The sequence below is a fragment of the Zootermopsis nevadensis genome, unplaced genomic scaffold (genome assembly GCF_977971745.1).
Source record: "Zootermopsis nevadensis isolate Lab colony 2312 unplaced genomic scaffold, Znev_1.0 Znev_ptg000010l, whole genome shotgun sequence".
Taxonomy (NCBI): Eukaryota; Metazoa; Arthropoda; class Insecta; order Blattodea; family Termopsidae; genus Zootermopsis; species Zootermopsis nevadensis.
Genome location: NW_028259142.1, coordinates 13803576 through 13831506, shown reverse-complemented (window position 1 = coordinate 13831506; position 27931 = coordinate 13803576). Strand labels below are relative to the sequence as shown.

Below are 27931 nucleotides of genomic sequence, written 5' to 3'. Positions count from 1 at the left end.
TGCATACTACTTCTTTCAAAACACTGTGTTGCTCCATTAACAAATTATTGTTCTATATTTATTAATTGTATTAGCAGTGTAAACTTTTATATACATTGAAGTTATATAATCATATATCTGCACTGTTACAGTATGAGAGCTTTCACTCCATAAGGAACTCAAGTATTATAATGCCTACAGCTATTGAAAATTATTATTAACATTTAATAAATGCAATCTCTAAACCATTGGTTCAAAATCAAAATTATGGTCAAAGAATTATCAAAACCTTATGAGAAGAGCTGTTTTATTTTTTAATGCTGGAAACTGTCAACAGGTTTGAGCCTGAGATCTTATTGGTGACCAGTTTTAGGTCACAGCAGTAAAAGGCAGATTACCATTGCACAGAATAATTACTTCATTTTCTGTGGTTTTGATCAGTGACCCTGTACCAACAGTAGCTTCCCTTAATTTTGCAGATCATCTACAAGTGTTTTATGCTATGTTACAGCAATCTGGTAAAGTCATACAGGCACATTTTATACAATCATTTCAAAACTCGCATCAGGATTTAATATGTTCCAGTATCTGCTTCAGTTACAAAAATTACAAAAATACTCTCTGTATGCTGTACAAAGTTTTGTGGTAAACATTTGCAAATAGATGCAGTAACATAACTCCAAAATTACTTCATATTGAGATTATTTTATCTGAAGCAATGTCTAATATATTCATCATATAAAATCAATAAGAGTCTACCACTTTACAGCTGTTTGCACTTGCTTGTTTACATTTATATGTTTGTGTGTGTTACATTAAAAACTCAAAATCTATTACTGCTATTTACTAGTAAAATCTATTACTGCTACTTACTAGTAAAATCTATAACCTCCTAAATGAAGTAGACAGAACTGGAATTTCATAGTAAGAACTAGACTTTACTGTAGCCTTGACTGAAAGTAAGTTCCAGATTAACAAATGAGGGAAACCACATGAAGACGGGACTTACACATTAGGATATAAAGGCATCCTAATGAATTTGTACTCATCTCAATTTAATAATTGCAAACAGAGTTTTATTGTTGCAATAACTGATGTGGCTAAAGAGAAGGAAATATCTTTAAAGACATGCTACAATACTGTCCACTTTGAGTTCAGGCAAAGGTATGTTACATGTCAATATAAAAAACTGGCTTGGTTTTATGCTTGTGGAGAGGTGGGTGGGCGTGCGTGTGTGTGTATGTATATATGTGTGTGTGTGTGTGTGTGTGTGTGTATATATATATATATATATATATAAAAACAGCAATTCAAACTGTCACAATAGCAGCTCATGCAAAAACAAGTAAACAGGAATGAACTTGAAATATTTTCTGCAGTAGACATTTCCTTTGCATTATAATACATTTTGAGAAAAACAAAACATAATAACTTGAAGTTAATGAGTCTGTCATACTTTCATTTGTCTTTTTTGGATATTTTGTGTTTTTTCCTTTACATATAAAATTTGTATTTCCTTTCATTTTAAGAAGCAAAAAGTGATGAGAGATTAAAGAGTCTATCACAACAAGTTTGTAAGCTATCTTGTAGCAATAGGCTAAATAAAATCTGTACTGGAATATTTCTCCATAATCATAAACCCCAGTGAGAATTACGTGTAAATAATGAAGAAGCTGTATGAACAAGCTTTAACTGAAGAGCAGTAAATACTAGGTCTTCCAATGTTCATTCTGGCTTTCACCAACTACAGCAGTCTTTTCTAGTTCTTACTAGGAATTATTAGTTTGGCTTCCAGATTTATTAGCAAAAACTGGCAGTAACAGGTTTCAGGTTCCTATAATAACATACACAAAATTATATTTGAGAGGAAAGAACAAGTAGTTTTGCACAGCACTGTAAAGTTGGAAGAAACTATCTTATTATGGTGAAAAGGGCAATTAACTTTGTCCCTATTTACTAAGTAAGAGGATCAAATAATGACAACTGATAATTTACCAATTTTATCTTTAAATACAACAATAATGCATCATGTACTGGCTGTTTTAAAATTTATATACTTAAATTCCTTCATTCTGTGCTATTTTCCCAGAAATGCTATAATAAGCAAAAACAAGTTCATATTTTTCACATTCTTCATTTACTCATATATGATAGCTTCAGTATTATTGTAGGCTAGCAGAAGATTGTGTAATGTTTTCTAACTGTAACATCTTTCAAAAGATAAACTTTTACCTTTTTCTTCCTTCTTTACCCAATCTTTTCCATGTCACCATGCTCATCACAGAAGATAGTGAGTAAACATTCATCTCAGAGCAAGCAAAAATATGAATATGATTTTATGTTGTCTCCAGATTCTATCATCAAAGGTGTGCAACAGAGTGAGCACATATAACCTAAACAACAGAGATGGGTAAAGAGATAGTTCTCTAACCTAAAATATGGTATTCAGAGAGGAAATCATAGCAATCAATGACAGGCACATAATGTATTTATGATACAAGGATTAATAGTGAAGAAAATTTAAAATTTTTCTTCTAATTGAAAAATAAGGACCAAGAGAAACTGCATCATTATAGTCTGTTCTGCCTTCTCATAACTATTTCATTACATTTTGCAACTACACATCATATCTGTTCACATTATAATAACTCAGAGTTCATGGAATAAATGTTGGAGTGGATACTTGCATATTATGAAAAGAGATCACTACAAGAAAATAATTTCCAAGAAAATATGCTAATAGCATTTTGTGACTATAAACTATACATACACGTATATACAGTACTTAGGTACCTACATACATTTATATCTTTCACACTATTATAAAGTTAGACTGTTAAAAATAAAATGTGGCTAAATTTCAAAGACAGGAGAGGGGTAAGTACTTTTAGACTGTAAAAATGATACTGAAAAATCAGAGAACATTCATATCAATGTAATTATCTCGACACCATTCATAAGCTGAAAGGAGTTACATGTTACAAGTTCTTCATTTATTGCTTTCATCTGGCATGTTTTTGGTATAAATTTAACATTATTTTTATGATAAAACATCTAGTTCCAATGCCATGAAAGAATTTACTTTGTAGATTTCCTCACTGTTAACATATCATCCCTCCTTTACCCCTTTCCTCAACCAACAATGTTCTAAAACATTAGGTGTACAATTCATAGCCAAACTCCATACCCAAAGACAAATATACAGTAGAGTACCGATTATCTGACCTAAACAGAACTAAAGGATGGTTGGATAACCGAAAATGTTGGATAATAGGGAAGACTAATGAAAAATATGAGAGTAAATATCAACTCAATTTATGATATTACTAAATTACGGAGAAAATTCAATACAGTATAAAATGAAATACAGTGGAAACTTGATATACCGTGCCTTATACTGCAGCTGTGATCATGTCCCACAATATGATTACATATTTTACATCGTACAAATTTCTATGAAATGTTCTGGTTACAATATAAGATTGTATTGCAACATTTATTGCTGTAGTGTGCAGGTACAGAGGGTGAAGTCCATAGTCCGCAATGAATAGGTATGTTTCTGGTTTTTCTAACCTTGGGGTTATTTTGCTGAAACAGCAAACTTTAGTGAGCACCATTTTTGGTTGAGACAGGAAGAGTTACATTGTTCTGATGCTAATTTTACCAGTAGCATTGGTAAAAACATAAGTTTGAAATGCCCCTTAAATTTCATATATTTTAGTCACTGGATAATTATACATAACATCAGGGATTCCAAAATTATATAAATGTCAATTTCACATATAAGATGGGTACTGAAGCTGTCCCCCAAAACCTGCGTTACATCGAGGTTCCACTGTATCTCACAAACAAAAGTAATATTAAACATAATGTAAAATGGAAATGAGTTTTTTTTTAAAATTAGTAATAGGTACACTGAATAAAATGGAATGTTTGATAATTGGGACTCTACTGTACTTCAAAGTATACAAACTGTAGCAAACAGCTGCATGGCTTCATTAAAATATATAAAGAAACTTGACTATACTCTGGGCAGCCTTGCCAGTCTGCGGCAGCAATCCCTTTGCAGACCAAATGTTTCCTAAGTTATTTATGAAATCACATACACGAATAACCAAACAGCTGCCATCAGTTCTTCCTGTGAAACCTTCAACTTAACAACAAAGAACATGATTTCTATATATACTTTGAAGAGAGCAGTTTGGAAGAAATAGTCAGATTATTAAATCCGAAGCTTTGTGACAATGGAATAGGATTAAAATTGTTGCCATCATCACCACACATATGTTCCATGGGGCCATGACTTTGCTTTGAGGTACGTTTTGTTATAATATAACACCCATCAGATATGAATACAAGTCCAATATCTTTGTTACTGATGATCCAAAGTGAATGATGCTGATGTCTTAATATTGTTAGACAATAGTTTCATATCAATGCACATGTTTTGAGATGTGCCACAACTGACAGATATAACATAGTATGTGGTTTGCTGAGAACTGACAATGTATAATATGTGGTATTAGTAGTTTGTGTTTACAATAACTGTACCTATTATATGGAACATTAACACTGTAAATCACATGATGAAATCATCAAAAGATACTTTTATTCTCACTAACCACATATGGTACCAATTATAAATTAATAGTTTAAGGCATGCTAAAAGGGCTAATAATTAGCAGGATTTGAGGTTCTGCAGTGGTGAGTCCTAAGATGGCTGTCTTCTGGCTTGTTGTGTTATGTAGTATGGCAGAAGTTTACCAACATTTCAGAGGTCCTTGATGCCTCCATCACAGGGAGATGATTACAACATGGCACAACCCAGAAAATAGCCATCTTAGGACTAATAATTGCAAGGCATCAAGAAAATACTGTATTCCTGAGACAAATATATGGTAATGTCAGAGAAACAAAGAAAAATTGAAAGGCATAAAATTTGGCCAGTGAACATACTGTGGCTTTAAAATGGGCTCTTATGTAGTGACAAGAAAACACATGCCATGGTAAATAGTATACATAAAAACAATCACATTCTTTGTGTTTATTGTCAACTTTCATGATCAAAGTGCAATACATTACTCTGGGTCAATAGCAATTTGTGAACAAAATATTTTAGCACAGTTCAGGAAATTATTACTGCACCACAGTTTTAATCTAACAACATTTCTCACTCAGCATTTCATATATAATCTATATCAAAGTAACATTTGCCATTAGCAATTCTCATAATTCACTTATCAGATTGGTAATCACTGTTATAATAATTTAAAAGTATGTTTTCAAATGACTTCCCACAGATGACAGACTTCACACTGAAATAAATACTAGTGTATGAAACCAAAGACGTTGCAGAAACATGAAAGATAAATTAAATTAACACAAAATAAGTTTATTTTGGTCAATGAAAGTGCTGAAATTCGCTTAGATTCTACCATGATACCAGGTACTTATTTAGGACAGCACACAATTTTCATGTCAAAAATACATTATTCAGGCCTTCAGACTTTAAAACATATCATCTTAATGTCCAGACTGTGATTTCAAAGATAAGCTGATATGCAGTATCCTAGGGGTGTTGTTTACTGAACACTTTATAAAACCATATCTACTGAGAGACAGAATTTGTAAAATTGTATATGCTTTGCAGTCAGTCAGTAAAATGGTACAATTACAAAATTAAATAAATCAAATAGCTTCCCTACTATACCAACTACTGACAATGGAGTTTGTTTACGAATAAGCCACCAAAGATAAAGAATCACATACACACAAAACAAACTATCATATGAAACTTATGTGAAAAATAAATTGTATTCATACACTCTTAATATTTTCTATGGAACTTACAACAGAACGTTTCAGAAAACCTGAAAAGAAGGCTAAAACAAAGTTTCTCAAAGTGTCTGGCAATAAAACACAATTTATATAAAATCAGAAGCATTTATAAACATAAACTGAGTAGTTTCTTTATATACAGATCTTTAATTAGCACGTGCATGCATCTACATTTCTTCATTCTTATGATCACAATATCGAGAGAACAGAATTTGCCCTGTGTGTTCTCCCAACAAAGTAGCCGATTCTATACCCTTTCCTAAATGGACACAGGCCAGAAAGAAAAAACATTCAATAAACACACCACATTTAGTACGTCTGGTAACTTAGAAAGCAAAACCTCTAAATTTTGCATGTGTCCCTTGTGAGAAATCTAGAATTGGACTCTCATAACACAGAATTTACAATTCAAAATTGGTTTAAAAGAATGTGGTTTCTGCTCATGAACACTTGATGTAGGCCAGAAAACAAATGTATGGACACTGTTTAAAAATTTGTCAGAAAAATTAATAATGTCAATTTTACTAACAAAGAACAGATAATAGAAATACAATACTCTTAAAACATGATTAATTTCAGGTAAGCATAGTGTGCATCAGATCAGTTCTGAAGAACTGACTTATGATGAAGGCTTCAGTCAAACAAATACCTGCTCTCAGTTATGCACTGCACGTACATAAATTAAATTCCACTGCACATTGATAATTATGAATGGCAGAGGATATGGGAAGGGGCAGTTGGGCCCTATTTAAAGGTTGTCTGTAGGGCCTGTGGTAAAGCATGATAATCCTCAGGCACAATATCAGGTCCATTTGGGATTCGAACTGGGTAATATTCATGGCTGTACCAACAAATTCATACCAATTACTGTATTTACACTATTTCTTAATACAGCAATAAAGGCATATCTTTACTGTATGATAACACTCTGCACAATGAACCAGGGTTATTACTAACCAAACATTTTGAGAAACCTTGGGCTAAAACATAAAACTGCATTAATTCTGTGATAAATTACAATTATTAAAGCCATTCCAGTACATATGGATATTCTACCTTTGTGAACACTCAAACTAAATAAATCTTATACATTATACATTACCTGTTGACTGACTTCATAGGTAACTCTAAAACAGTAGCAACAAAGAATACAGTATATTCACTGAGCAAGATGTAGTTTTATCTTGAAAGATATTCATGCTACAAATGTTCACGTGAAATTTCACAAAAGAGCTTTCAGCTCTTTTACTATGTGCTTTAGCTAGTAAGAGCAATGAATGAATTAGCTTCATATACAGTTAATTCATCAGCAAATATAAACTTTCACAGTAGACTTTCCACACATAATCTGGTTCTTCTCTTAGAAACATAGTGTAACAGGATTTCCCACGATACACATTTATACACGCACTTTGTACATTTTAATACATATCAAATTGCACTGGCACACCAGGGAAATTAGAGGACAGAACAAATATTACAACATAAACTAACAGATTTATTGGTTATGTCTTAATGCGAAGGTTTAGAAGGTATTACTGCAAACATCTGAACAAAAAGCTGACAAATACCTTCATAAATTTGATTAATGGCAGACCCACAGTGGTGCTCTTTCCCAACACACTAAAACATACTGAGATGTGAATTATAAAATCATAACAACAACAAAATCTAAATCTTGTCCTTGAAAATTAATAACATCAGTCTAAGGAACAACATTTATATGTGTTTTGGTTTTTAATTATTTCCAGAACATTTTTGCTATGCACATTATAGAATTAAAACAGTAAAACCTTTGATGAAACATAAGTTTCATCTGTGGCTTATCAGCAGTAAAATTCTTAACATTCTGCATTTTAAAGAACCTAATTTAATGTACATACAACATAACCAATGAATGTTGCACAAAGTCCACATAAACAATGATGGTGGTACAATAATCTAAATAACAAATCATAAGCAGCAGTATCAAAATACTTTCCACTGCAATATTATATAACAAAATTACTGAACACTACCGTATAACACTAATCCCCATCAATGTGTGTTCAAATTATAGAAAATCTGAGGAGTCTGTTTTGTTTGTAAAATTTTACTATGGAACAAAATAATAATATGTAGAAGGAAAATTTAATGAAACAAGTTCACACAACTTTAAAACACTTATAAAACAGGACCAAAATGGCACAGAATCCATTTAAATGTATCAATTATTTGGTACTAAGGCAAAATAAATGTTCCACACATTAACACAAAAAACGGACTTTCCATTTTACACATTTTTACCAAAACAATCTTTTCTTTCATTCTTCTCAACGCAAATAATTGAACTCCGGCCCACAGCATACAAACTTGCTCCCAAGCAATGAAGCTCATTGTTACCTCCAATTCAATAAAGTTTGTTTATTACAGTTTACATTTTAATTTCAATTCATAATATTCACAAATTACTTACTATAACAGTATTATTTTACTTGCCTTATGTATCACAAATTGTTGCATTTACACCATTCTAGGTGACGACATAGTTCACTGTCATAAGAGCAGATGTCTTCGTCCTTTAATTCTGTTGACCAAATTACAGATCTTGAGAGCAGGGCCCAGTTTTAGGCCCATGTATTTCATCATCATGTCTGAGTTAAGTAGCAGCAATGCTTTACCATCAATCTCCTGCAGGAACAATCAAAATATAACTGTCACTTCTGTCAAAGACAACTATTACTTCTACGCTCCAGGGATTAGACTTCTGGAGTTTAATGATGATTCTTACATTATTTATTGATACTGCTACAGCTTAAGATTATACTGAATTTTCTCAAATAAACTATTTAAGACTTGAGGTTCTCACAAATAAGGAAAACTGACAAAAAGTGGGGTGAATGACTTATTTGTAGAGAAACTAACATCACTATTCACTCTTATTGACATCTTAACTTTTCTTTCATACATCCATATGCCAAGCATAACATCTGATGAAGAGTACCAGTTATGAAATTCCTTATTATGAAATTTTCTCCAGTCCTTGTTACTTTCTCTCAGATCAAAATCTTCTTTCAAAAACCCTCAATTTGCTTAAATGAAAAGGACATCTTTGGGAAGAGGTTTTCAAAGAGAATTCAGGTAAAGACACTTTAAACAACTAACAAGTACTTTTGTCCTTCCCCCAACCCCCCTCCCTTAAAAAATGAGGAAGAAAAAAAAATACACACATTAAAAGTGACAGCATGGACACTGTTTCAATGAAGGAACTGAAAATGAAACTTGCAAGCTTAAAGTTCTGAGAAATCCATGGAAAAAAATCCTGTAGCATCTTATATTAGTGTCATATTAGGAAAAAACCCTTATTTAAAAGTGAAAAATGTAAATAGTTCCTGAATATATATATATATATATATATATATATATATATATATATATATATATTTCAACTGCAATAAAATGTAAGATATATGTACATGGAATTCAGAATATAATAATTACCAAGGGAAACACTCTGGAAATAGGAAATGCATAAATGTAAAAATACCCCTACTTAAAAGGTACATGCCCCTATTAACAGGCAGCAAAAACGTGTACACAGAATAAGGCAAATATAAGTGGACTAATGACAACAGAGACAAAATTTTTAAGAAGTACAGAAAGAGAAACCTAGAGAAATAAAAAAAAATTGAAACAATCTGAGGTTAAACAGAGAGAATGCCAAGGTTTTGGACATAAATGTACAAAGGAAAATGCCAAACAGAAACACTGAGATCACACTAGGAACAACAGATTTGTAAAGATTTCACACAGAAAGAACAAAGACCTTGGAAAAATCTGAGGAGATCGAGGAACACAGAAATAGATGGGAGAAGTATGGTTGTCAGATGACACTCATAAAGCGAAAATGTCTTAGGAAACAAAACAAGATATATTGAACTCACATGTTTTCTGAAGAGATCTGCATGGACTCCTAGGGCAGGGTCAATGAAAGCAATATGCTGTATAACATCTTCAATTGACCATTCAGACGGATCTGCTGGTGTCTTGGGCGGAGCCTCAGAATGTGTAGTGGATGTTGCTGCCTCCAGTTCAGCTATAATTAAATAACTTATGAACCTAGCAATTTAATAAAAATGGACTGACCCTGTTTTAATGGAAATGGAGACAAAGCTCTATGCATTACATGGTAACAAATGGAACTGATTGGTAAGCTGGCTGCTTTACTCGGGAGAAAGAGCCTCTATACTGTAGCAAGCTGGAGTAGTCTCAGAATAAGCTTGGATTTGGATCAGAAAGAGATACAGTGAAACCTCGATGCATCGTTTTCGGCGGGGGTGGGAAATAAAAACGATGAATACGGGAAAACGATAGTTGTGGAAAAGCATTAAATTTTTTAAAAAAAACAATGTTTCTCTTTCAAAGTTATTTCTTTTTACCAAAAAAGTCTTTAATGGACAAATGGTTTGTCAAAACTTTACATTTTAGGCCAAACAGAGCCATTTCCACATTCAAAATGTTTTCCTTGTCACGTTCACTAATATTATGCGCATAAAAGAACGACTTCACTTTTGCCAATGCAGCATGTGTTTCGGCAAAACTCGGCACAGCTTCGGGCTCGCATTCGTCGTCTTCCTCATCCTCACCACTTCCACCCCCTTCGTGGACAATAACAGGAAGAATGGAAATACTATTACGGCCGAACTCAACGAAACGTAGCTGTAGAAGACACAAGATGAACCAGAAGAATGAAAAGTGCCGCCCGCCTTTCCTTTGTACGTATAATAAAAGCATTTGTGAAGAAATTCACACTGCACATGCCATCTGGCATTGCTGGAACGAAATATGAGTGCACCCTAATTAAACTCGTAAAATTTCTGACATTGGGCACCGCCATTCTCTCCAACTATCACCCCTGCACCGCTGACCCCTCATTCCAAAAGAATCTGTGCTGGTTGGGCGACATAACAGGTTACCGCTACTGTGTATTCCAAAAACATTGTGCATCTTTCAGTATTAATTTATCTCAAAACCCAGCATTTTAATTTCTCAGAAACGATCATTGCGGGAAAATTGTGGGCCGGGACTAAGATTTTTGAACGATCGATGCGATAAAACGATAGTTCGAGGAACGATAGAAGCGGGAAAATGGAACATTATTTTATATGGGATGTATCCGGGACCGAACAAAACGGACGATGCATCCGGGAACGATGGATAGAGGTTTCACTGTATTACTATACATGAAACACATAAATAAATGTATGCTTATCATTTGCTGAATAATATCAGATTTTGTATGAAACACAGAACACAAAATGCTATCTTTGAAGACTACCAACAGCAGCATTGCATGTAGCTACAACTGCAACTCATTCCAAAGTATTAAAAACTTCTTCAGTTCATCTTTCAATGTACTTGCTTACTTTATTCATAATAAACTACATCATCACAATCATTACAAACAAGCATAACAGCTCAATGGTTAGCACCCCTGCTTCAGGTTAGGGAGGTCTCGGTTTCAAGTATCGGAATGAAGACCAGCTAACTGGACTGAGAATTTTGTGGTTTCTCTACATCCCTCCATATTCTGGGATAATACCTTAAATTAAGCCAAGGACACTTCCTTCCACATACCCTGCGATCCATTATCATTAATCATGGTAGAAATGATGCTATAAAATCTAAGCTACTGAATGCCATGAAATTAACAAAAAATAAATAAACAAGATCACTATGAAACACTGTGTTGATGTAATTAAAAACTTTACAATTCTAAATGTTAAAAATCTTACCTGGCACGGATTTTCGAGGCTGCTTTGCTGCAGAGGCTGTGGTTGATGAGAGAGAAGGTGAAGGTGTAGGTGCTGTGGTGGTTGTTGGACCTGGACCCAACCGTGAATTTGAGTCAGAGCTCTCAGAGGACCATCTACGCTTCATGGCTCCATCATTATCTGTCACCGCATCTGCACCTCCACTAACTTCACAATCCTCTGTAACAAACAAGAACATATTCAAGAGGTTATACAAAGACCATAACTGTCACTGGAACAGAATAAAATTATAACACAAGTCTCAAAATGATATTTACCAATCAAGCATATCACTTTAATTGCTAGACAAGAATTAATTTTTAAGAATACTCACATAACAAATTTACAATGTAATTTGAAAATGTGGTGTACAAATGGAAAATAAAGCATGCAACACCAATACAACCACTCTAACTCCTAAAAGAGAATATGTTTCTAAACTACAGCACCAATACAGTTGAGTCATCTTGGTTATCAAATTCATTTGCACAGTTACCCATTTGTCTGTGGTTTACATGCTAGGTTGATTTCAATAAGTGTTATCATGTAAACATTGTATCTACTAGTATTTCTGTTTAATTTATAAGGCAGTACCACAAACAGAAAGAATGCATCCATTTTAATTACAAACTTTCCCACAAAGAAAAGTGCTTTACCAGAAACACTCCTGCAGTTTACAACAAAGATTTATCAACATTAAATACCCACACAAAAGCTTTCTTTCTTTTGAATTCCATAAAAACTTACCTTTCTTCAAAGCAACAGACTGTAATCCTTGTTTCGAGCACTTTGAACAGGCACCAACCAAGTGCTGACTTGTGTAGAAGTTTTCACAGCACATAAGTTCTTCAAACAAAATCTCTAGAAAATTCCATAACTCAGCCACCTTTTCTATTACAGGAAGCCTCACATGTACAGTTTTACTGTCAAATGATGCTGGAAGAGAAGACCACAATGTTAAATAAGCATCTGTTATCTAGCTAAAAGATGTAACCTTCATTAAAGTAACTTCAACCAATGTATCTGCATGAGATTATCTCAGATCCCCATAAAAAATTTTAGCACATAAAACAGCAGAGCACAGAAATTTCTACACTCTTCTAAGGGCATGATTCTGTTTTCCATGAAGTCTAACCCCATTCCTCCATTTCTTGCACAAACTATCTCTCATCCACTCTCATCAACAAAATCCTACATACAAAGGCAGAACGCTTTCTTAATTTTCTTGAATACATTTCTTTTGTTATAATTGTTTTATAAATAAGTATCTTGTTGTTTTCATTTTTCCACTTTTAAGTTAAAGGATTTTATTGGTCACTAGAGCAGAAGTGTAGTTTTCTTCGAAATTTGTTATCAGTTATCTACACAACTACTTCCAAGCAAAATAATATAATTTAACTGTACTAAATGTATGTGAAATAACATGCAGGAGTCCTGTTATCCTCTCACCTGTAATAACAACTCTCCCTTCTCCTTGTCGCAATAATCCAAATATCTGCTTTTGGTCCAGCGCAGCATCAACAAGTGACTGCACACACTCTCGCAGAACTCGGTTGATACTTTTCCCATTGAAAACCATTGGAAGGTTTGCAACCTTCCGAGGATCCAGGTATGGACCACACGTACAGCCATGGTTTACAAATACACAAACTGCAATTAACAGTAAAATTCTGTTTGTATGTTTATCACTTAGACATATCTAACATTTTAACACTCTAAGTGTAGTCAAATTATTTATTTATTGTTCTGATAAATAAATACAACATTCTAACTGTCCCACCATACATTAGCAATAAATACACACCAAGGCCAATGAGGTATATGAAACTGTAAAGAGCATGTTTACAAATGTGTGTACTGCAATTTGGTCTGCACCTATCAACTTGTAACAACAAATTTTTGATTCAGCAGCAAATAAAAAATAAAATATTTTGACAAACCTGCTGTTTGTTTCTGCATTGTGGATGTATCTGGTTCAGTCACAGTGATACCAATTGTACCACCATTTGTTGAACTTGCCTCTGTCGCTGCAGCAGTCCCAGCACTGCCTGGTGACAATTGTTGTGGTTCCATGCTGCCAGGAGTACCACCCACTCCAGCCAGAGGAGGTGGAATATTGCACACTCTCGCTTTGTACCGGCTAGCTCCATGTGCAGCTACACAATCACAACTATAACTAGCCATGTTGCACTTACATGACATTCTATACTATAAGTAATTTCATCTATAATGCCACATGTATTCAGTTATAAGATGGTCCACCCCTTTACAGTAAAAAAATTAAGAGAAAATAATTTTATTACTAGTTCAGATTAAATTCATTGGTACAATTTTCAGATGCAAAATACAGCATCTTTTATCCATCTAGCTAATACCCAGGAAGGATCACTAGGCATCTACACACTAAGTAACATCTGCCAATCATAACATGTCTTGAAGCTTATGTATCCATAGATTATTAATATGAGAATACCTCTACAGATCATCTCTGATTCAAGCATCTTTATTTTCATTAAGTGGTTTGCAAAGATGAATTTACATCTGATGGATGCTGCTCTGTTCCAGTCTCCCTCTCTACATTAAATAATTTTCAACTTGCAGTAAAATAATCCCATACCAACAACACATACTTTGCTCTCATTACTGTGGGTGATAAATATCTAATTGCGACTTGAGATGACATTGTAAGAGAAAGGGATGATTCTGAAAGTATATGGTGTTACAAGAATCATGAACTACATCAATTAAAAAAATTGACAGTGGAACCACGGTTCCGGAGAATCTGACGTAAATACGCAAACGCAGCAGTAGCGTGAAGTGTGATGCGCCTTTATTTGTATAAATAAATGTTTGTAGAACCTAAACCATTTGTGATATGTAAAATCTGAAAACAGACATGGAGAGCTCAAGAGGTAATACGCATTTCGTATGCAATATGTCCAGATCCATCTCTTACGGTTTTCGAGAAGCGGGCGCTTAACGCGCCAGATGCATTGAAAATTGTACACATTGGTTCATTAAAATTACAATAAATGTATAAACAATTATAATTACAATAAAATACATTACAGATTCTTAAAGGTCCTTATTTATTGATCATTTTACATATAGGTTACATTATCCTTACACTTACCATTCCTGAGGAATGAACATTTAAAGTGACTCGGCACTGGATCTTACACATCTTCGTAACTAACGCTGTTTTTGCCGAATGACCCTTCCGTATAGACGTATTTACGTCAAAAACTTGGGATACTTTGATGCACATAGCAATTCTCAAGGAAAAATAATAACCGTATACAATTTTATGCCAATAAAACATGCAACTTATTCATATAATTGCAGTACAGTATTTTTGAAGAGAAAAATGGTACCGTCTCCAAATATTAATTACTGCCTGAACATTAGTGTACTTACTCTTTTGCCCTGGAGGCTGCAATGGATGCCCACTCTTGGCACACCAGCCAACTGGAAAGATGTCTCGAGAATCAAACCGACACCAATAATCGAATGCTCCACGCCACCCATCAAACGTCACGTGGATCATTTCACCCTTAACAGCTCCTGGAAATTACATGAAACTATTAACCCTACAATATAAAATTAATCAAAGATGCTATTGCACATCAGTGGTTTAAGATTATATTATTAGTGTAAGAACCTTAATTTTAACTTCTTACTTATACTAGAACAATACCTCATTTGGGCAGTCAATGTCTGACCATAACAACATTAACTGGAAACCAATTCTTGAAATTAAATACATGGAAAGTTTGGATAGCCCAGTCAACAGAGTGAGTATTTACATGGATGAAACAACCACAATTTAATTACTGCCATTAAATTATTCTCTCAACCACAATAATGTCCTGAGCAGCTCTTAGGCCTACGCAGCCTTCTAACAAATCAATGCGTACTGAGGGCTCTAGTGCATAGGTACCATAAGAATGTATGAAGCTATGACGCCAGTGCTTGGTGCTCAGGCACCAGGGTAACTTTTATAATTTAATTGTACTTACAAGTTGAAGCCCTCCATTTAAATGTAAATTATTACCATGTTACTATATTAGCAAACAGGCAAGTCTTAAAAGCTGCTTTCATCTGGAATTTCATAGCAAAATTCATCTTGTTCACAGATCTTTCATACGCTTTATCATTTCTTTACTTTTACTTCTTTTTACAGTGGTAACTGAATTATTTACACCATCTGCATACAACACATTCACAGTGTTGATATGTTAGAATATTCAGAAATATTGACATATCATGTGGTACTTTTTAAACAAAACAAAATATATCCATGATCCTTCCAGAATTTTAACTAACCCACAGTTGCAGCACAGATCAGCTGCGGATTCTTTTTATCTACTGCTTCAAGCTTCATTCCCACTTGAAACAAGTTACTTTTTGGTGTAGGAGGTTCCCTTTTGAATATTTTTGATGGAGCCATTTCTGCACCATTCAATGTCTTCAGAAGAAACATTGGCCATGAAGATGCATTCATTCGAAAACCTGTGGAATAAAAACTGGAATAAAAACTATCCAATCAGTGATGCCTTTAAGTCAAAACCCTCCAACATACAACTTATTCATAAAGAAAAATTCTACAACACAAAATAACCACCAAGTATAATTATAGAATAATTACATATTTGTATCATATATTCCCTCACATTAAAAGACACGAATATTTAGACCTAGGAGAGAAAAAAAGACAGAAGGCCAGAGAAAACTGCCCAGAGTGTCATAATTCTTCCTCAGCAGTTTATTCTAAAAAATCCTCAACAATGTTTTCCTCTCCTTACATGACAGACCAAGTTTCACACCCATACAAAACAATGTGTAGAAGTACATTATCTTTGAGGAAAAAAATCTTATTCTAAGTCATGTCATCTGCTTAGTACAGTAAGTTCAAGAATAATTTTTTATTAACCTGCAGTTTTCTATACTGCTTTTTACTGCATGACTACTATGTAGTGGCACATAGAGCTAGAAAAACTAAAAACTTCCTATCCTTAAAAATAACAAAATTCATAGCACAGTAACATCATGTGTAAATTTTTAATTTACCCAAAGGAGGCTGAAGCATTCCACCATGTTTCTCACAGTGGCCAATGGGATGTATTTCATTTGAATCAACAAGTCGCCAGAAATCATTCTTGTTATCACTTCCATCAAGTCTGAGCCTTAACCTTGGACCAAGAATTCCAACAACAGATGCAATACATGTTGAGGTTAGATTTCTTGGATCTAAAGCCTCCAATTTCATTCCAATCTTGAATTCATTTGTTGGAGGAGTCATGTGCTGAAAATATTAAAATTATAATGAATATTTCATCATATCTGAAGTGTTCATGGAGGTGAAGTGATAACTGTGATCTGGGTTACGATGCCACGCGGAAGTGGTTAACAATATTTTATTAGGGACAAACTGCCTCCATTTTCAGGGTACCCTATATTCCTCAATATTTGATCAACTATAAACAGAGGCTCTAACATATGTGGAAATGGAATTCCCCAAAAATATTAAACAAAATATTTCTAACTGAAAATAAGGGACTACCTGGGGCAGCTAAGCATAGAAGGATAATATTAAAATGAATATGAAAGTATGGACTGGATTCATCTGGCACCTATGGTGGGCCTTTGCAAACATCAACCAAATAAATTGTACATTACTCATATAAATTTAATGAAAATCCATCTATTTGGTCAAAAATCACATACACATTATTATATAACAAGACAATTTTTCTTTGTTAAATAAGAAAAGCATGCAAAAATTCATAAAAAAATCACCATGACAGTTACAATCCTTTACCATACAGACCAGCATCTCATACAAGTAACTTCGGTAGTTTCAATATGGACACAATAAAGAGAAATTCTGTTTACCTGCTTGTAGTACTCTGGTGGTGCAGTGACACTATTTGTTTCCCTCAAATATACATCCCAATCAAAAGTTGTATATGAGTCAAACTGCATCACTGAAGCTGGGGAGGCTTGAGAAGAGGTGGAACCAAGAGAACGCTGTTCAGTGCTGCCCACTAAAAGACACAATACAGTACATCAGGCGGGACGGGGGACACCACTAAATGAAGGAGAAACAAAAACCTCAGAGTGTATGTCAACCATTTTAGGACAAAGTTAAATAAGGTAGTATATTAGCGTCATATTGTGAATTAGGTTAATATTTTAATGTTTTCCGTCAAATCACAATTTTATTAAAATTGTGATTTGACGGAAAACATTAAAATATTGAAGTTAAATAATTTCAATTTTTCATATCTTTATTTAATTTTCTTAAAGTGTAACAATTAATAACTAATTTACTTTTGGAAATGACCCCTTCTCTTTTTAGATCCCAGTTTAAATTGTTTTTTAACCTTTAGCAATGTGAGTGAAGTGTGTGGGGGAGTGTACACACATTTATATGTACTCATTATCTGATCTTTTCATGATATTTTTAAGTTAACATACACAATGCGGTCCAAAAGTTCCCGGACTGAATTTTTTACCACTTTTCTACCGTCATCTTCCGGACCGAGGTTGAAATACGTAGTAGAGACCTTTGCTGACAAGGGTGCAAAGTGCCGTTAGTGTAGTGGCAGGTGTTGTTAAGAAGGGTTGTCTCATACGAGCTATTGTTATTGCGCAGTGTCACGGTCGTGAGATGGATGCGAAGGAGGAACAACGTGTGGCGATTAAATATTGCTGTAAAGCCAATATTTTGGCTTCAAAGACTGTGGAGCTGATTCAGAAGGCTTACGGTGATGCAGTGGTAAGCCGAACAACAATTTTAGAGTGGCACAAACGGTTTCGAGAGGGTAAGGAGTCAGTGAAGGACAACGAATGCAGTGGCCGGCCCACAACAAGTCGAACCGATAACAACATCGCCGCCGTCGCCAAAATGGTTCAAGAAGATCAAAAAATGTGACGTCTTGGTTAATAGCAGACACACTTGGCATCCCTTTGGTTCTACGGATTCTAAGCGAAGATTTGCAAAAACGAAAAATGTGCGCCAGATTTGTCCCACATGCCTTACGCGAGAGCAACGCCTCGGCTCATTCGGCAGCAATGATTCGACAGTTTCTGGCGCAAAAACAAGTCGCGACGTTACAACACCCCCCATACTCACCAGACTCCCGCAGACTATTTCCTGTTCCCAAAGTTGAAGTTGCAGCTAAAGGATGCAAGATTTGACACAATTAAGACGATTCAGAAAGCAGTGACCAACAAGCTACAAGCGATTCCCACAGAAGACTTTTCCAATGCCATGAAGAAGTTGGAAACACGTGCTAACCAGTGCATTGCATCAAATGGATCCTATTTTGAGTAAATAAACCAAAAAAAAAAGTCCAACTTCGTTTTTTAGTTCTTATTGCCTTAGTCCGGAAACCTTTGCACCGCACTGTGTAGATCAATATGCAGAAGAAAACACATTTATGTAAGCAGGCTGATTCCAGTAAAACAGTATGTAAATTATTGGACAGGTTATTAAAGAAAGCTGTGGATCGATGTATGTCCACATTAACAACAATACAAATTTTTGTCACATTCGTTATGGCACGTTTTATCAATTGAATTACTCATCTCGTCATTGCATTACAGTAATGAGTAATTAGACCAATTGGCCTGACAGAACAAGTTAACTGTGTTACATATTTCTAATCTGCCTTCAAAATCTGTTATTTCCTTTGAATTAAATTTCTTAATTTGAAATTAGCTTACATGTATAATGGCGTTTCCCTGTATAAATACAACAAATACTTTTCATTGTTGTGGTTTTGATGGATTTTATATACAATAAAATAGAATGAACTACTATAGCCATTTATAAAATGAAAATTGATATTTGAACAATTCATTCTATTCACCTATCATGAAATCGTTTCTTCTGCACAGACCACATTTCACTTCATTACATAAATTCTGTTTTAAGACAAAACATACCTTGAAATATTATATAATCTTCACATTTTTGTTAAAATATTTTATACCAGAGCAATTAAATCCAACAATTATGTTTATAAATGTAGCATAGTCATATGTGCTAATGGGCTAAACATCAAGTTATGTGCACTGATAAAGGGCATGACGCATATGTATAATGTTTTGTAAATGCCCTTGCCAATGTTTAGGTCACACATCTATTTTGAAGCAGAACATAAAACTGTTTCCTAAATAAGCATAAATAAATACTTCAGATATACTAAGTAAGCAATTAAAGTTACATCTGTAAAGGCTAGGACTAGTACATAAAAATGGGAGAAACAGCGTGTCTTTCATGGACAATGTTACGCTGTGATTGCCCTTCACGCTACCTCGTTTCTGTTCTGCCAGCTGAGCTGCCTGTTCCTTTTTCGTATGTTTGTTGAGACAATAGGTGCTACAGAAATCCTTTGCAGATGAATCCTGCTGCTCAACTCGAACAGGAGTACCACGAATAACATTGTCACAGTACAGACAGGCACCCTAAAAATGCAAATATGCATATTAATAGAAAAGAATCATGCAGACTGGTAAAGCAACAACACTCTATACTTCTATTCAAATGACACAGAGTTCAAATCTTAGCTTTGTTACATGTTATGACTTTCTGTGGTTTTCCCCTCTCCAGGAAAAGTCATAATAGCTGCTGAAAATAAGTCATGATGGCCTCACCGCATTACTATACCATACAAACAACTCTGCCCTCCATATAAAGTCATCTCCTGCACAGTCTACTATGAACCTATTTCAGATGGCAGATTTTTATAATTGGTTTTCTGCTAAAGAATGAATAAGTGCAAATAGCATACTACTGTTACCTTTACATATGCCTTTCTAAATTCTGACAAACAGGTTTCTGAACAGAATTCCTTCTTGCCGTGTTGTGTTGGTAATACATATTTCAAGGGTTGTTTGTTCTCCCCACACCACGTACACGACGTCTTGTTTTTTGAAGGTCTTCCTGCACCTATTAACACAGACATGTGTCCATTGCCTATAAAACATCTTCATTAAACTCTTCTGAAATTATTTTCAAATCCACATCTTTCTTATAATAAAGTGACTGAAGTGGAAATATAAATAATATGTTGTACAGACATCACTTATACCAGAAGAATAGAGAGCCTTGCAATATTAGCAACACTAGATTCTTGATCTCCTAACTTTTGTTTCACAACACCAAAAGCAAGTGTAAATCTAAGCAAGGTAAAAGAGTACATAAAAATTTAGAATATGACATTTTCCGACATAAACACTTTCATGCAACTGTCTGAAGCTGACAAAACATGTCAAGTATTGCATGGCTAGAATATAACATTAAAAGCAATATTTCTATTTACATATATATAAAAAACAACATCACCAGTGACTGGTGTACAGACCAACCAATTTGTGTCTGTATGTCAGAACAGCTAATTCTAGTTGCTGGACATTTCATTATTGATGTTATATTTTCATCTGTTACCTTTGATTACAAATAGTTTAAATCTGAGCTTAACTATTGTCAATTGAAACAAGGAATGACCCCCTTGTCCCATTCTTGCTAACTTATTTACAGAATTAAGATACACATTATGCATGGGAGAAGAGAAATTAACATAAAATTCAGGTCAGAAAACTTGAAAGGAAGAGACCACTTTGAAGACCAAACTGAAAATCAAATTATATTACAATGGATCTTATAAAAACAGGGTGGGAGAGTGTGATATGGATTCATGTGACTCAGGATGGTATCCAGTGCCAGACTCTAGTGAACATAATAACAAAGCTTAGGCCTCCATAAAAGGCTACATTCTGCTACAGTAGCAAAGACACTTCAGTACATTATGTGTGATGCTGTAAACATTAAATACAGCAGTTACATGGTTCTACTGCATCAGCAGAACCAAACTTTTACACAGGTAACCTTGCGAATCTATTTTCCACATAAACTATTTTTACTTACAAAATTTCACACATTAAATTCTGACAAGGACAAAGAAAAAGTACTTATTTTAAAGACTTATTTACAATGAAGTCCTTTCTAACTAGGTTTCACTTCTTTTTACAGAAAAAACGAATGCTATGTGTACAAGCTTAATTAATTACTACACAAGACTCCACTGTAAGCAGAATATATTACAGAAGTTCACAAGAACCAACTAAAAGACAAGAAACATGTACACAAAAAACCTTCACGACAGCTTACCTCGCACTTTACCATGTGGACCTGACATATCTGATTGCTGCCCTTATAACACTAAATACACAGGAACTTCAAAAGGTATGACACCTGCAAGAACAAATTAAACCCATTATACATTCATCATCATATTTTGGCAATTGAAATAGCACATAACACTTCTCTTACACCTTATGGTATTAAGTCAAAGCTTTACTTGTCATTAAATTATGTCAAAGCTACTGTCACTGAAAATAGCTGTATTGACATTAGTTGAGCACTTGCAGCTGAGGTACTGCTATTCATTTTTCATTAATTTCATCATCTAAATTAGTGCTTCTCAACTAGTGACCTTTGTAAATTAGTTAGCATTATGCACATGTACACTCATACACAAATAACCACAGGTTGAAAAATTACTTTAGAGCTAGTAACTTTATTTTTCTTTCAGTGATTATAATATGTTGAAGATTACTACATTTTTCACAGAGGTCTCTCTAGCAAAAACAATTATGACTGCCTTTTCTTTTCCCAAAAATACATAAGATTTCCACTAAATTTAAATTGCTTCAACAATAAATGTGGCAATAATGTCTCTTAATATTTCCATCACATTCATTCAGAATTTGCAGAGTAAAATTCATAAACGAACAGTTAGACTAGTGTATTCATAACTACAACCAACACACTACACAGTGACAATATATTCACATACCAGTTATGAAATTGGTGGTTTTCCCTTTTATAAACGTAACAGGAGTAGAAAATTAAATACAATATCGCTTTATCATTCAGCAAAAAAGAACATTGCAATGCCATGAAGATCCACACACACACATGAACCAAGATACACTGCTTAAATTTAACTTTTACTGACAATCCCACTACAATTACACAGAAAAGTTTATATTAGAACACGGGTGACAATCTGAACACATCAGTCATGTCTCAATACAAAAATACAGGTTCACTGATGCACAGAACAACAACATAAGAAACTCTGAAATACTAGGAGTTAACATTAAATCCTACGATGCCGGGCTAAAATTTATATACACTGGCAGTTTCAAAAATGCATACACTTGAGAATGACACTCTCCCTTCCTTCCACCCAAGAACATACCTTAATGAATTTTGGTATCTGACTTGTATTATCAGTTCAATAAACTCACTACCTCAGTAAAAATATGTCTACATTATAAGACGCAGTTCTTATGCTGCACCAACAACGCCGCCATGTTGAGCGTCATAAACAGACATTCCGGCTACTACTAGACAAAATGGAGATACATTCAGTAATAAAGAATTTGTACTGCTTTTGAAACACTTTTCTGCGGCGACTGATCAGTTCTCTTCCGTTACCAGTACTTAATTTTAGATACACAGAAATTCTGACTTGTACGGTTATTTAATTCTTTAATTGGCACTGACGAAATAAACATATTACCATTACAATCCAACATCTTCAGTGTATACCAGCATATTGCATGATTTGCTATACGAAAGATAAGGAATACAGAAAACGAAATACACCCTTCAAGGAAATCATTGGTCAAAATATCATACAGGTACCGTAATCAAATGTCACAGATGCTACTAATCCAGTAGTTTAAAAGCAGGGACATTTACTCGAGATTTTTACGTCCACATATATTAAATACCAATGCTTCAGTAACAATAATATCATACAAATACTAATTTTAAATTAATTTAGATTAAAAGTACTGTTATGTTTCAGTATAACATCTAAAACTGCTTAAATTTTTAAATGAGTAGAGCCTTAAATATGACAGCTTTAATATTCCGCTTCTCTGCTTCTGAAACAACGTTTATGATTCTTTTATTGTGTCATGATTCAAAAATGTGGTTACCAACAACCCCAGTTGTCGAAACTTACACATATCACTAAAAGATAACGGTAAATGACCTTGAAACCTCGATCGCATTTCGAATATGCTTCCAGATAGTGTGTAGGTACGGGACGTTTCGGCAAACACTGCAGTTACCATCTTCAGGGTGAATATTCACCTTGTATAATTTTCAAAATTTGACTCAGCTCACATTAAGTTTGTTAATTTAATGTAATCCCAGTGCAGAGATGAGACTACATTCTTTAATATAAAGCTTCTTGCCAGTAATATTAAACTTACAGGTAGCTGGCTTTTTTATTCTTTGTACAAGTCTTAACGAGGGACCTGCATGGACTGCTTCTACCCAGCTCCCACTCTCACAAGTCTTGTAAATAAAAAGGCACAATTTAAACCAGCATTGAAAAGATACTTAATTACACACTCCTTTTACTCTGTCGATGAATTTCTAATGTTTACAAGTAAGTCGTAATTTATCTATTGTATATAATGGGTGGATTTATTTGTAACTTATCTCTACTTCATGTGAACCCTTTGTATTTTTGTGACATTTATATAATAGTATGACTTGTATTTTTATAACATGTATTGTATTATTATGACTTATTCTACATCCTATTGTCATCTGACTAACTTATGGATCCATGGAATGTAATAAAGATGTATGTATGTATAGGGACAGCTGTGCCTGCACTTTCTGACACAGCAGATTGTTTAGGTTGTCAAACCTTTTCTGTAGAAATCAATATTTAAAAAATGATAACTATGTTAATTTTATAATAAATATACTTATTAGTAGCATAAACTGATAAGTATGTATCAAGGCAACTGTCTCTCTTCATTATAATAAAATTAATGACCACACTTTTGTGGGTAACATGACGGGGAATAATTTTTACAACTAAAATCTGTTAACAGGATATTCACACTTATGTTAACCAAGATTATGCCAACAAGTGTGAAGCCTATTATTGTGCTTAATATGAATTCTATATTTCAGTACAGTTCATTTTACACAAAAAGACATCTTGTCACTAATTTAGACAGCTGACATATAAAGACAAAAAATATGCTTCAAAGTCAAATATAAAGACAGGGTTGTGAAAATGGAACATAGTGAATACACTAATGCATGTACAGTTTTCAAATACCTTTATTCTTTACTATATGTATCTGTATCTTCCAAATTGATATATTACAGATTAATTTATTTCATATTTCTTTTCTAAATAATTTACACACAGAAATTAAACATTAAAGAAAGTGAAACACTGGAAATATCTACTAAATATATTGTGTTAGTAAATACATTATAGTTTATGTATACACACCAGAGTAACATACAGTATTTACAATTTAGTACTTAAAAAAATAAGAATAATGATATTATTATTTTAGGGTGATATATGAAGTTACCATATTACTATAAATAAAATGATGTATGCATATCTTATCCAGATGCCTTGCTGTCGTGCTCCTTGTCCGGTGATTCTTGTTTGATCTTATAATCTGATAATGCTGCTTTAATGGCATCTTCAGCCAACACTGAAACAAGTTTGAAAACATAATATAACACTTCTCCAAACATACACAATGAAATGATATTTAAATGCAATACTACATACTTGAACAGTGTAGTTTCACAGGTGGCAGACACAACTCCTTTGCTATGTCAGTGTTCTTCAGCTTTGATGCTTCCTCAACCTGAATCAGAGTTTCGGATTCTTGTTAATAAATCACACGCCCAACTTTAAAGTTACAAGATATTCTTTATACAAAATCTAGCACTTGTTTTAAGCAACAGAACATCCTATTTTTTAAAGTAGAGATGTACTTTCCACCATAATAAATAAATTGGTGCAGCACCACACATATCCTTACCACATCACACATCCAACTGTTCACTCAGCCTCCAGCACACAACACATATGACTATACAAACCAGACAAGTTAGCAGTGGCTGAGAAGCCCATCAATGAAGGAGATTGTATCAACTTCAATGACTCCATGGTATTGTCCAGAAAGGTGGGTTAAATGATAGCACAGTGAAAGAAGCCACTGAGGTTCAGTTAAGTCCTGACAACTTCAACAGAGTTATGGGATTTAATTTCAGTTGATTCTGGAATCAAGCCACCGACATACTCTGACAAAGTAGGGCCAGCAACAGCCAGTAGTCTGGTATGTGCAGGTTAAGTAACAGACTATATGATAGACAAACACCAGATTCCTCCCACTGTCCCTACTGGCATGCTCACAGGCATAAACATAAAGTTTCAAGAACACTTCATGGGTATATATACAATGGGAATTGTATCACTTATCATTTCAGCCCTGATGGAGGCTGGCACAGACTCAAAACATTGACCTGCAATTCTATACCTACAAAGAACACCCAAGAAGGGTTCATTACATAAAATTCAACTTATGGAAGGGTCTGCAGAACTGAACCCTTTGTAAGTCAGGGAGGAAGTCCAAAACATCAAGATGTATGAACGCATCTTTGGGTGCATTTCATTCTTATACAATGCCTGTCTCTTTTTCAGTATATACAAGAAAAGACCAAGCATTGTATATCAAACAAACATCTGTTAGATTGCAGGGAAATCACAGGAGCTTCAACAATGTTTTAATGGTAAACACTAACTAGGTACTATTATTATACATGTACTAATGAATTTCTTAAAATTAGTGAGATTTGTATAAATATTGTACATGACATCTAATAGCTGCATTTAAATGTGTTTGAATAACTAAAAAATTGCACATAAGTATTTAAATATACTTAACAGTTTTTCCTTTCACCCATTCTGTGGCTAAAGAACTGGATGCAATTGCAGAGCCACAACCAAATGTCTTGAATTTGGCATCAATGATTTTACCATTCTCATCTACTCTGATCTGGAGCTTCATGACATCACCACAAGCTGGAGCACCTACTAGACCTGTACCCACATGCTTATCATTCTTATCAAGGGAGCCTACGTTTCTTGGATTCTCATAATGATCTAGAACCTGTAAAAAAGAGAAGAAAATTTGCTTCAAATTGGCACATTTAGAACCAGAATGAAGTACAGGCAGATTTCAGCAGATATTAGGAATTACAGATTTTATCTATATTAAAATCTGCAGCCACCTAATAATTCAATAAGGAAGTCATACATTTTTGTGTAAGATACATTTTTGCTGCCCTGATGTGTTCTGACCCCAAATACCAGAAGGCAGCTATGAGAAAACATATTTTCTTCGCAATATAGCTTATCACCAATTATTTCATATGATAAATACATAAATGAGATTTAATTACCATTCTTAGGAATGAAATGACTCCTATTTCTGTCATTTTCAGAACAGTTATATTCAAGTCAAGAATATAATGTGTATAAAAATGTGCAAAATCAAATAGCTAAGTCCAACTGGCAGTTCCAGAGCAATGACAGCTGACACCATTTGTCTGTTGTTCATTAATCACTCATGATGTAAATTGGCAATAGGCAGTGAAAAGGCTCACCATAACCAAACCAGAATCATAGGACTATGGAACACAAAGGTCCATCAAAATAAAAGCACACCACTGTATATTATCTTGAGGCAGTTGAGATCAATTTACATCACAAACAATTTTTAACCCACTTCCCTTATTTTACAAGGACAATAACTAGATCACAAGTTATTTTACAATGCTGTGTTATTATAACATAAAAGAAAACAATCTCACTTCAGATTACAGCACTGTATCAACTAATCATGTTTCATTGGATTCTGTAAACTGAAGTAAAATACAAAAGCCATTAAAGAGTTATGTAGGTTAGAATTGTCTATATGAAGTTAAGCTCTTCACCTCAAGAAAAATATTCTCGAATTTGTTTAATATAAACAGTTTAGAGGCCACATCTGGACTTGGTGGTAAACTTCTACAGATTATCCTGATGAGCTAATGAACTTGCAGACGTTAAACGTTGACTGACAAACGCCAAACATCGACACTAAATAAATGTTAATACAACGTCACAATAATCCATGTAAACCAATAACATAACCTAATTTTAAAAATTCAATGCAGATTTTGAGACTGGAAATAGACGAAAATAATAGCCTACAATTTTTTTATGTACAGAAAATACGGCATGAAAATTATATTCGAAAATGAAAATATAGCTTACATTTGGATGGTAGAACAAGACAGGGTTACTAATGCTCGTGGTTCTACTCCTTAGCAGATTCCCACACGCTTTCTTAGAAACAGTATTAAACAACGACATAACTGATAATTTGTCAAATCTTGTACTTGATTATTCGTACTA

The 27931-nt window shown here is 34.1% G+C and overlaps 2 protein-coding genes and 1 long non-coding RNA gene across 7 annotated transcripts in view; 1 reads left to right on the top strand and 2 right to left on the bottom strand.

Annotated features, from left to right (window-relative positions):
• Scm (Polycomb protein Scm) overlaps positions 1-23291 on the bottom strand; it is a 25855-nt gene extending 2564 nt beyond the window's left edge. Inside the window, exons 1-14 of one of the 5 annotated variants that reach the window (XR_002547210.2) lie at positions 22886-23041; positions 21790-21873; positions 20420-20568; positions 19934-20084; positions 17505-17656; positions 16680-16914; positions 15936-16121; positions 15027-15173; positions 13550-13765; positions 13059-13259; positions 12357-12545; positions 11592-11789; positions 9741-9892; positions 8296-8487 (exon numbers count right to left, since the gene is read on the bottom strand). Coding sequence is in view for 3 of the 5 variants with exons in the window: in XM_087346046.1 (XP_087202172.1) it covers positions 8353-8487; positions 9741-9892; positions 11592-11789; positions 12357-12545; positions 13059-13259; positions 13550-13765; positions 15027-15173; positions 15936-16121; positions 16680-16914; positions 17505-17656; positions 19934-20084; positions 20420-20568; positions 21790-21817 (2139 nt within the window). In the remaining 2 variants the exon portion in view is untranslated. Of the gene's footprint in view, positions 1-28; positions 8488-9740; positions 9893-11591; positions 11790-12356; positions 12546-13058; positions 13260-13549; positions 13766-15026; positions 15174-15935; positions 16122-16679; positions 16915-17504; positions 17657-19933; positions 20085-20419; positions 20569-21789; positions 21874-22477; positions 22851-22885; positions 23042-23209 lie in introns of those variants that run through there. The other 4 variants (XR_002547209.2, XM_087346046.1, XM_022087128.2 and 1 more) reach the window with 4 other exon arrangements.
• Positions 23196-26353, top strand: LOC110841507 (uncharacterized). The gene is made up of 2 exons (XR_015534410.1): positions 23196-23330; positions 25960-26353. It is a non-coding gene; the product is annotated as an uncharacterized LOC110841507 (long non-coding RNA).
• IscU (Iron-sulfur cluster assembly enzyme) lies at positions 24766-27931 on the bottom strand. The gene is made up of 4 exons (XM_022087133.2): positions 27791-27931; positions 26418-26642; positions 25256-25334; positions 24766-25175 (listed from the first exon to the last, which is right to left on the bottom strand). The coding sequence occupies exons 1-4, from the start codon at positions 27887-27889 to the stop codon at positions 25081-25083; spliced, it is 498 nt and encodes a 165-aa protein (XP_021942825.1). The 5' UTR covers positions 27890-27931; the 3' UTR covers positions 24766-25080.